This window comes from Dipodomys merriami, unplaced genomic scaffold (assembly GCF_024711535.1).
Source record: "Dipodomys merriami isolate MVZ:Mamm:240054 unplaced genomic scaffold, mDipMer1.0.p SCAF_1, whole genome shotgun sequence".
Classification (NCBI taxonomy): Eukaryota; Metazoa; Chordata; class Mammalia; order Rodentia; family Heteromyidae; genus Dipodomys; species Dipodomys merriami.
The window spans coordinates 143,462,150-143,472,510 of NW_027202270.1; the positions used below are offsets into that span (position 1 = coordinate 143,462,150).

At 48.9% G+C, this 10,361-nt stretch overlaps 1 protein-coding gene across 3 annotated transcripts in view; it reads right to left on the reverse strand.

Moving 5' to 3' along the window:
* Positions 1-10,136, reverse strand: part of Samd4a (sterile alpha motif domain containing 4A) — a 229,350-nt gene extending 219,214 nt beyond the window's left edge. The window contains exons 1-2 of one of the 3 annotated variants that reach the window (XM_070033047.1): positions 9,922-10,136; positions 8,102-8,725 (exon numbers count right to left, since the gene is read on the reverse strand). In XM_070033047.1, coding sequence (XP_069889148.1) covers positions 8,102-8,297 — 196 coding nt within the window. In that variant the 5' untranslated portion in view covers positions 8,298-8,725; positions 9,922-10,136. Of the gene's footprint in view, positions 1-8,101; positions 8,726-8,913; positions 9,045-9,921 lie in introns of those variants that run through there. The other 2 variants (XM_070033050.1, XM_070033048.1) reach the window with 2 other exon arrangements.
* Positions 10,137-10,361: the final 225 nt, after the last annotated feature.

Sequence of the window (10,361 nt, forward strand, 5' to 3'; positions counted from 1 at the left end):
TCCTGTTCAGAAAGTTCTGCTTTCTTTAGGAGAGTCTTGCCTCAGGCAGCTTCCACAGAAGCAAAAGAAAATAGCTCAGAGGAGAAGTCTGATTCTGCATCTTAATCTTCGTGAATTGGATGAGCTCAGTCAGGCCTTGGAAGGAATGATTAGGAGGGAAGAAAAGGCAGGAACAGGATAAAAAAATTCCCAAGTAGTGATTATATATTTTTTAAAGATTCTTATGAGTTTACCCTTCCTCCTCTGTGATTCCTAGCAAATGACATTGTATTGATGATTGAAAAACCTTCCAATTACTGCCCAGGTTAAGACAAAGCAACGTGTGGTTCTTATCTGTGTCCACAATTGTCTTCAGAATTACATCTCTGCAGTTTTCAGTTACTTCCCAGCCCATCCAGCCCTAGGTTTGCCCCCACTTGTTTATTTAAACATAAACAAGGCAATTTGACTGCTATGAAGAGTGTCTGTCTTTTACTTGCTTTGATGGAGCCTGTTTATAACACATACTCAGTTGCTGAAGCCCTTGAGCCCTAAGCTAAACAACCAAAGTCCAAGTCACTCACTACAAAGGGTATGACTGGGAAAGACCTGCTGTATTTTACAGTTAGTGATTGCCTGGCCATCCTAGACCAACTGAGAGAAAATGACAACCACCCTAAGTGAAACCCTCCCTCTCCAGCCCAGTGATTCCTCCTTTTCATGCTCACCCACTGAAGAAAGAGACAAGCTATTTGAGAAACAGTATCAGGACTGCATTGTTTAGGGCCTAGCATGATAGAAAGTACAACCAACAAAGCTAGAATGTTGAAGGTGGTGCCCATCTTCTCTGGGTTCCCAGAGAACCTTTAATGAAGAGATTTCTGACCACGTAGGAAATGAGTATTTATATGCTTTAGTTATTATGGAGAAGCAAGTGTAAACCTAAAGGAGCAAACAGATCCCTGCTGGGTCATTAACAAGGAACTTCTAGACAAGGAGAGTTTATTACCATCATGATAGAAAGGAGAATGAGGCTTAGAAATGAACTGGCCTTGTCTGACAGATTCTAAAACCTATTCCCTCAGAGACCTCTGTGACCTCAGCCCTCCCACAGGTATAAATAAATGGTTCCTGGGACCATACCTTCCTTTTCTTTACAGCAAGCTTCCTTTATCCCCACAGGTTGGGGCTGATGGAAATCACATGCCCTGAGATGAAGCTACTACCTCAGCCAAAATGGAAAGTGAATTGAATTGCATCCTCCTCCCATTTCTGCCTCTCAGAAGACATGCCTGCATAAGGAAGATTGAGTATTTGGCCAAAGTATACAGACATACCCATACCACACACATGATATACTACACATTACACACACACATATACAACACACACACACACACACACACACACACACACACACACACACACACACAACTCATCCATTCTATACCACACACACACCATACTCACCCCCTTCAACTCCTGCATTTTTGGCATGCCCATGACTACCAACCAGTCCATTTGAGTTCTCTATCACCTCTGCAGAATAAGGTCTAAATTCCTTGGCTGGCCCAGTCTGGCATACACATACCTGTCTGTTTCTAATTTCTGCCTCTTAGAGCTCAGCATTGGACACTCTTAGCGCCACCAGGAGCTCACCATCTCCTGTGCATCATTAGTCCTGCCCCCAAAGCCACATCTGTACAAATGTCCTTTCTACTTAGGAAATATCTTCTGGCCTCTTCTACAACTACAAGCTTCTTTATATACTGAACCAACCTCCATCCCTCCTCAACACTCAACTCAAGCACATCTCCTGGCTCAGTAAGGTCTTCTTTCACACAAATCCCCAGCAATTAGCTGCTGGATTCACAATGCTCCCAGAATCCCTCCTTCCATACATTTTATTCCCACATCTGTACTGCAGCATGTTTCATGCTGTATTGGTTAGTTACTGAACACTGAAAGCACCAGGCCTTGGAATACAGTAAGTTGCCCATTACAGCAGAAATCCAGTCATGTATTCCAACTGCATAACACTGAAACACAAAACAGCAGGCAACCTGAAAATGTTGTTGACTGAACAAATCAATGTAAAAACTACAAGTAAGATTTTATGCACATACACACTCAGGAAAACTTTCTGTTTACTGAATTTAGGATCTAAAGAAACCAGTGAAGATAGAAGACAAAAATATCTGTATTATAGAAATCTGAAGCCATATTAACAACAAGAACAACAACAACAGAACTTCCAGGCACTGGATAGGCTATAACCCATATCCTAGCTACTCAGAGGCTGAGACCTGAGGACTGCAGTTCAAAGCCAGTCAGGAAAGGAAAGTCCATGAGACTACTTATCTCCAATTAACCACCAAAAAGCTGGAAGTGGAGCTGTGGCTCAAGTGGGAGAGTACCAGACTTGAGTGTAAAAGCTCTATGTACCCAGACTCTGAGTTCAAGCTCCAATACCAGGATGTGTGTGCATGCACACACACACACACACACACACACACACACACACACACACACACACACACACACACACACACACACACACACACAGCCCAGAATCAACAACATTGTCACTGAGTAATGAGTGGGCAAATATGCCCCTTCAATTCCATATCATTTCTGACAACATTTCAGATAACCCTTTCACTCAATAATTAATTGTACATGACATACCTCATTCCCCCCATAAAATATGCTCTATATTAAAAGCCTTTATAACTTAATTTGTCAATCTCCATTTATTTCACTGTACTGAAAAAAATCAAGTCCAAATGACAAATATTATAAATAAAAAGCCACACAACCTCATTCCCTTTGGTGAACTGCAGTAAAGTCAGGGAATTCCATTTTTGCTAGATACAGCCATCTACAAATTGAGACTGGCCAGAAGTTGCTATGTAAACCTTGGCTGCTAGCTGCAGGGCCCTTTTCTCAGGTTGTGAGGCTTCTAGAAAGGAGCTGATTATGCCCAATGCCCACTACCACTAGACTAAGAAAGAAAAATACACATACAACTAAAGCCATGACTATGTTAGTCATCTTTCTTTCACTAAATACCTGAAACAACTTATAAAGAGAAAGGGTTTATTCTAACACATGGTTTTGGCAGTTCCAATCTATGACCAGTTGGCATGGTTGCTTTGGGACAGGTAACACATCACAACAGAACAATGGCCAGGGAGCTGAAGAAAAGAAAAGGGGAAGTGTCCCACTATCCCCCATAAGAGTAAGCCTCCAATGACTTGAATATTTCTGTACAGGCTCCATCTGTAAAAGGTTCTACAACCAAGCAATAATACCAAACTAGAGACTTGCAGCACAGGAACCTTTAGGACACATTCCAGACCCAAACTACAGTAGGCACTGAGTCAACTACTTTCTTTGGCTCTCTAATGACCATAAAGGATAACCCAATGAGTCACTAGATTTTCAGTAAATTCAAGAGGATGAAAGTTTGCAATAAAACACACACTCAAGGGCCAGAAGTAGTGATCCATGCCTATAATCCCAACTACTGAGGAGGTGAAGGTAAGAATTCGTTTCCAGGGGCTGGGAAGGTGGCTCAGTGGTAAAGTGCTTGCCTTGTATGCATAAGGCCCTGGGTTCCATTCCTCACCACCACATAAGCAGAAAAAGCCGGAAGTGGCACTGTGGCTCAAGTGATAGAGTGCTAGCCTTGAGCTGAAGAGCTGAGGGACAGTGCCCAGGCCCAGAGTTCAGGCCCCATGACCAACCAAATAATAATAATAATAATAAATTTCCAAGGCTGTCCTAAGGCAAACACACAAACCATAGCTCAAAAAGCACTAAAATCAGTCTAGTGGGGTGGCTTACACCTATGTCCCAGCTACTCAGAAGGCAGAGAGCAAGGCCAACACAGGTAGAAAAATTATAGGGACTCCTCTTGAACACATAAACAGAACATGTGCCTATGAGTCCAGCTACAGGGAGGCCAGCCCCAGATAAAAATGTGTGACCTTTCCTGAAAAATAACTAGAGCTGTATGTAGGTGTGGCAAATGTTAGAGTGCCTGCCTAACAAAATCCAAACCCCAGTACTGAAGAGGAAAAAAAATAAAATAAAATCAACAAGGAAAAAAAAAACCTAAGTTCAGGGGCTGGGAAGGTGGCTCAGTGGAGAGCGCTTGCCTTGCATGCATGAGGCCCTGGGTTCAATTCCTCAGCACCACATAAGCAGAAAAAGCCGGAAGTGGCCCTGAGGCTCAAGTGGTAGAGCGCTAGCCTTGAGCTGAAGAACTGAGGGACAATGCCCAAGCCCAGAGTTCAGGCCCCATGACCGGACCCCCAAAAAAAAACAAAAAACTAAGTTCAGAGCTGGTAGAAAAGCTCAAGTGGAATAGCACCTGCTGGGGAAGTATGACAAACCCCAGTACCAAAAGAAATAATTGGTTTTAGGTTTAAGTTTTTTTGCTGGTCCTGGGGCTTGAACTCTGGGCCTGGGTGCTCTTCTTGGGCTTATTTTGCTCAAGGATAGTGCTCTACCACTTGAGCACCACTTCTGGCTTTTTTGAGTAGTTTATTGGAGATAAGCGTCTTAAGGATTTTCTTGCCAAGGCTGGCTTCAAACCACAAATCTCAGATCTCAGCCTCCTGAGTAGCCAGGATTATAGGCATGAGCCACTGGTGCCTGGCTAAAATAGTTTTTAGTGGTCAAAGTCAGTTCATATTATTATTAATGGTTTTTCTTTACTACACTGAGATCAAGCCCTAAATATAAATTTGGTTCCCATCTATCCAATTTTAAAGTTAAGATATAATTAAAAGAAAAATGCACATGCTTTAATTGATGATTACAAAATGAAGGAGAAGATAGAGGATGACTTGGTTACAGGAAATCTCAGCCATTCAATGAATGAGTCATCCAGCACAGCCTAGTTTTCTGAATTGGTAAGACACATCAAAACAGATTCAGAGGTTAATTAACTTGGGTGTAAATATTTCCCAAGTAGACTGAGCTTTTCCCAGTCTTCTTAGAGAGTCTTTTTTTTTTTCCTAATATATCCTTTTGGTAGTTTGTTGCTATTACCAGTAAACAGCAATCATTAGTCTTTTGTTTTGTTTTGTTTTACAAAGGGAGGGATGCCAGCAGGATCAACTAAGGGTTCCTACCTTAAGAGCTCCAAGCCTTCAGGCCTTTCGCTCCAATTCCTGTGTCTAAAGTTATAGTTCTCCTGATTCTTTTCCAGCTGTCAGGTAATCAGGAGTCACTTTCACTGCTGGTTACAGCAACCTCTCATCCCATTCTTTTCTTGTGTGCTGGAACTGGGGCTTGAACTCAAACCTCCATCAGCTTTTTGTTCAAGGTGGTATTCTACCACTTGAGCCACACCTCCACCTTTTGGCTTTTTGCTGGTTATTGGAGATAAAATTCTTCCCCGGGCTGGTTTCAACCTACAATCTTCAGATCTCAGGCTTCTGAGGAACTAGTAGTTTATAGGTGAAAAAATAAATTACCAGAATCCAGCTTATTCTATTCTTAATGTGCTATTCCTAATACATCAGCTATGGATCATTGTCAAATTAGAGCGAAAAAGTTAGGATTGCATCTAGGAAAATAATATGTTCTGAGATAGGGTCTGGTCACTTATGCCATCTGTTCTGGTTGCTAAAGTGGACATTTCTGCTAAGTTCCAGATGGGGAGAAAGACCCACAGGCACTAGTGATAGATCTTGATGCTGTCTATGATTCTATTCTCCAAAAGTAAACCAGACAACCATGTGACCTCCCTAGTAAATTTCTGTCCAGATCACACAATAAAACAAATGCCAGTAAAATGTTTCACTTGAGAGATCAATCCAGAAACTAGAAAAATGGTCCCTATTTTACATAATAGCATGATATATTTTACACATCTACATCATTTAATGGTACAAAGATGTGTATACTTTACACAAATATGTATGATTTTTAAAAAAATTAAAAAACTTGAACTGCGAACCAGTAGCTCACATCTGTATTCTAGCTAGTCAGGAAAGTAAGATCAGGAGAATGATTGTTCCAAGCCAGGCCAGACAGCAAAGTTCAGGGGGTGGTGGCTCAAGTTGTAGAGTCCTAACCAAGCAAGCTGAGCAGGCTAGGCTGGAGCCCTGATTTCAAATCTTGGTACGTTTTTTTTTTTAAGTTTGAGAGGGGAAAAAATTAGCAAATGATTTTTTTAACTCACAATAGTTGGCACATGTTAAATTATAAGATTTTTTTAAAGTAATACTTCTGTTTAGTAAAATACAACATCTCATTCCTTTCTTTCCTAACCTGACAGCAGCTATATTAGGAAAGATCTCTCATCATTACTCAAAGGGAAAAAGAAAAGTGCCAATATTTGACTAATGTAAAGATTTATCACTTGTTTAAACAGTCCCGACAAGCTGAAGTCAAAGCATTCAACATAAATGACTATACTTAAATTCTTGGGTTCTACCCAAAAAAAAAAAGTTTATTTAACCTTGTTTGTCAAACCTGAGGAAGCAAAAACACCCGGGTGCACTGGGCTATGGGTTGACATTAAAAAGCAAAGCAAATAGATCATGAATTATCCTTGTCATGCTTCTACTGCTTAGGAAGGAGGCTGGCCCTCAGCTATTTATAAATGTGGTGCTCAAGCAAAGGGGGCCCTGGCACTGCCATAGTTGTGAGGAGCCCTATGGCTGGATGGACCTCCCTGCTCCACAAAGCAGGTTCCTTTGGGTGCCATCAGGAAAAGGCCTGTGAGGATTTCCAGCCTTCACTACACCACCCTGCGATTCTATATATGGAAACATCCCATCTTAATGATTTCAACCTCAGGAGCACCAATGCCCAATGCCAGCCAGGAGGAATGAGGAAGCGGCCAGCTTTTCTCTTGCTCCTGTAAAGGCACAACTTGACTGTCTCCCAAGGCCCCCTGCCCTGGACTGGACCTTATCATCAAAAGGCAGCCCAGAGCTCTGCCCAGTCTTGAAGGCTTGCTGTGCTAACAGGGAACAGCTGGAAGAAGACCCTGCATTCTTTATTCTGCAGAAACACTGGGGGCTCTGTTCACCCTCCTGCAGCAGTGTGAACCAAAGAATTTTCTCCCTTCCAAAAAAAAATTACACACTAGCAGACCTCCCTGCCCCCCCACACACACGCGCAGCCTCCGATTACTGGGAGGATATAATTTCAGTCTGTCACCATGTAGGCTAGCAAATGGCAAACTGCTGGACCTTTGCGAGAGAAGATTACATTCTATACGAGTGGAGGTGTCTGTAAATACCAGCAGGGTACCAGGAAACAATTTTGTGCCATTCAGGAAAGTTTCCTAAGGAAAAGCATTAAGGAGCCCAATTCATGCCTGCTCTTCCTCCAAGATCCTTATCAATACGGCGGACGTCACCACCCGTGTGTAGCCACGTCACATCCCCACTGCAAGTGTCATTTTAATAGCCTGTAGCGTCACCTACATATTATTCTGAAGACAAGCCTCTTAAAACCGTTATATCTGTCTGGGGTAAGGGGGAGGGAGGGAGAATCATAGAATCGCATTTGCAGGCATTCTTCATACAGCCCGATTTGAGTTTGCAGCCATAGGGCAATCCCGGGGCTTTCACTTGTGTTGCTGAAATCCAGCGAGCCACGTTGCCCAAAAGAAGGGAGGGTGGGGGCGGGAATGTTAAGGGAGGGACACACACACACACACACACACACACACACACACACAGAAAATCCACACACACACACACACACACACACACACACACACACAGAAAATCCACACACACACACACACACACACACACACACACACACAGAAAATCCAGACTCTACGTGACCTGACTTACTTATTTCCCAGGAAACTGCATGGGAGAAGAAAAAAAAAATCAATCATTCACGCTACCGTGGCTACCACACGGAATAGGACTAAGGAGTTCACAGTGGACAAAATCCCCAAAGCGGCCACCGGATCGGGGGTACAGGCTAAGATCCCGAGGGGCTGGCGCGATTGGGGGGTGGGGGGTCTGCGCTGCGGCGGGCGAGGGGGGGAGGGAGGGGGCGGGACCGGATCTGAAGCTAGAGGTGCAGGAGGAGGGTGGGCTGGGGGGGGGGGGACGCCCGATGGCCTCGCACTTACCCGGGCTGTTGGCCTCGCCTTCCAGGACGTGCAGCTCGGTGCAGTCGGCCAGCGAGTGCTCCAGGCAGAGCTGGAGGAAGCGGGCCTGGGTCTGGCTCACGCGCTTCAGCAGCGATAGCAGCGCAACAGTCTGCTCGCACTCGTTCCAGCCCTTAAACCAGCCCGCCAGCACCCCGACCTGGTCGCGAAACATCATGGTTAGGGGGCCGCCCTCCGTCTATTCCAAGCCCCCCTCGGTCTCCCGCCCGCCCCAAAGTTTGGCAGAGCCGCAGCCCCGTGGCCGCCGGAGACGCGTTCCCGTTCCAAGGTGGCTCGGGCGCCGGGACGCGGCAGGTACTGCCTGGGCTGCTGCCTCTCCGGTCCGCGGGCGGTTACGTTCCGGTGATTCTGGCTGATTTCCCTCGGAGACGATGACAGACAGTAGCACGGAAGTGTTTATAAGAAAAAAAAAAAAAGCGATTTTTTTTCCCTATCCCTGACAAGGCACACAACTGAATGAAGAATGCTCTTTTTCCCCCCCTTCTCGCAGCTTCGGGATGGTGGTTTCCGGCGTCCCGGGGTCTCCTCCCCGCTGGGGCGGCTGCTCGGACCTTTCACACCCGCATTCCCGAGCGGCGATCACCACTGGAAGCAGAGAAAGAGCTGCAGTGAGACCTGGGCCAGAGGAGGAGCGCGCCCGGGTTGGGGGGGGGGAAGGGGAGGGGTGCATTGGGAAGGGCCGGGGATGGGGCTGGTGGGGGGCGAAGGTTGGGGAGGGGGTGTAGCGCGAAGGTCGAGCTCCCCCTCCCCGATTCCAGCCTCTCCTTCCGCACCGGGATGCGGGAGATGGGTTATTTCCCAGCCGGGAATGGCCAGAAGCCTCCTTCCCAGGTGCGGGAGGAGACCCCGCGGCTCCCTGTTGCTGCGGCTACGATCGTCTGCGGGGCTCCCCGCACGCCCCGCCCGGGGTGGCCTCGGGGGGTTGTGCCTGCGAACGCCAAGCACTAGCAACAGATTTTCCCCGCGCTGAAAACTTGCACTGCGGCGGCGAAGGGGAGCGGGGGTGGGGGTGGGGGCTAATGCAAAGCAGGGGCGGAGGCAGCGGCGGTTCCCTCCTCCCTCCCCCTCCTCCCCTCCCTCCCTCCCTCCTCCTCCTCCTCCTCCTCCTCCTCCAGGAGAAGCCACCGAGCGGTTGCAGCTCCATCTACAGCCACAGCCAGCATCTCCACCGTCAGGCGCCCCTCTGGATTTAGGCCGCGAGCAGCCGCGGCAGCAGCTCGAGACAAAAATAAACTCTTCCCCCACCCGAAGCTCCGCGCCCAGCGGGCGGCGGCGCGGCGCGGAGCCCGGACTCCCCGGCGCGGCGCTGCAGCCCACCCGGGAGGTCGCCCGGGGCCTGCTTCGCCGGGAAGCGGCCGAGGTGTGCGTGCGGGTGCGCCCGTGTGTGGACGCGCGCGTGTGGAGTCGGCGTCCTGCCCCCGCCGCCCGCCGCCCGCCGGGTCTGCCCTCGCCCCGTGCCTCCTCGGCCGGAGACGGCGCGGTGGCGGGCGCACGCCAAGCGCCCCGACAGCCGAGATTCCCCCCCCCTCCTCTCACGGCTTTCCCGAGAGGATTCCTGCCGTCGACAAACGCCCCCCTTCCCCTCCCCGTAATGATTGCAAAGAAGAAAGTTAAGCTTTGGGGGCTCCCCTGGTGCGATCCCCGTTCTGGTGGCCTCCAGCGGCGGGGAGAGGAGTCACTCGGACGGCGCAACTCTCTCCCAGCATCCTGTCTCTGGGTTCCTAGAACTTCTTGGGGAAAGGAACCCCCACAGTGGGCGGAAGGGCAAGTCCGGGGCTCACCTCGGCGCGGCTCATCCCGGCGGCTCGGGGGGCCCTCGGCGCGCGGGTCCGGGCCGCGGCGGCTCTCAGCGGGGTTGGGGGCGCCCGAAGCGCGGGCTGCGGGCCATGCCGTCGGGGCGGGCGGCCCGGGGAGAGGACGGCGCGGCGGGATCGGGGCGCTGCCGCCGCCGCCGCTGCTGCTGTAGCTGCTGCTGCCTCCAGTGTCGGCTCGCGGAGGACTGAGCCGCCAGAGCCGGAGCTCCCCACATGCTACTGATTAACATACACCATTACATCATGGGCTTGGCAGGGAGCGCCCGGGCTGGGGGGGGGGAGGAACCTGGGCGGCGGCGGCGGCACGCGGGGGGAGTCGGGGGAGGATCCCCAGACCCGACGGGCGGGAGGGGGGCGGATTCCTCCGAGGGGACCAGAAAAGGAGGAGGTGGAGGGGGTGGAGAGCG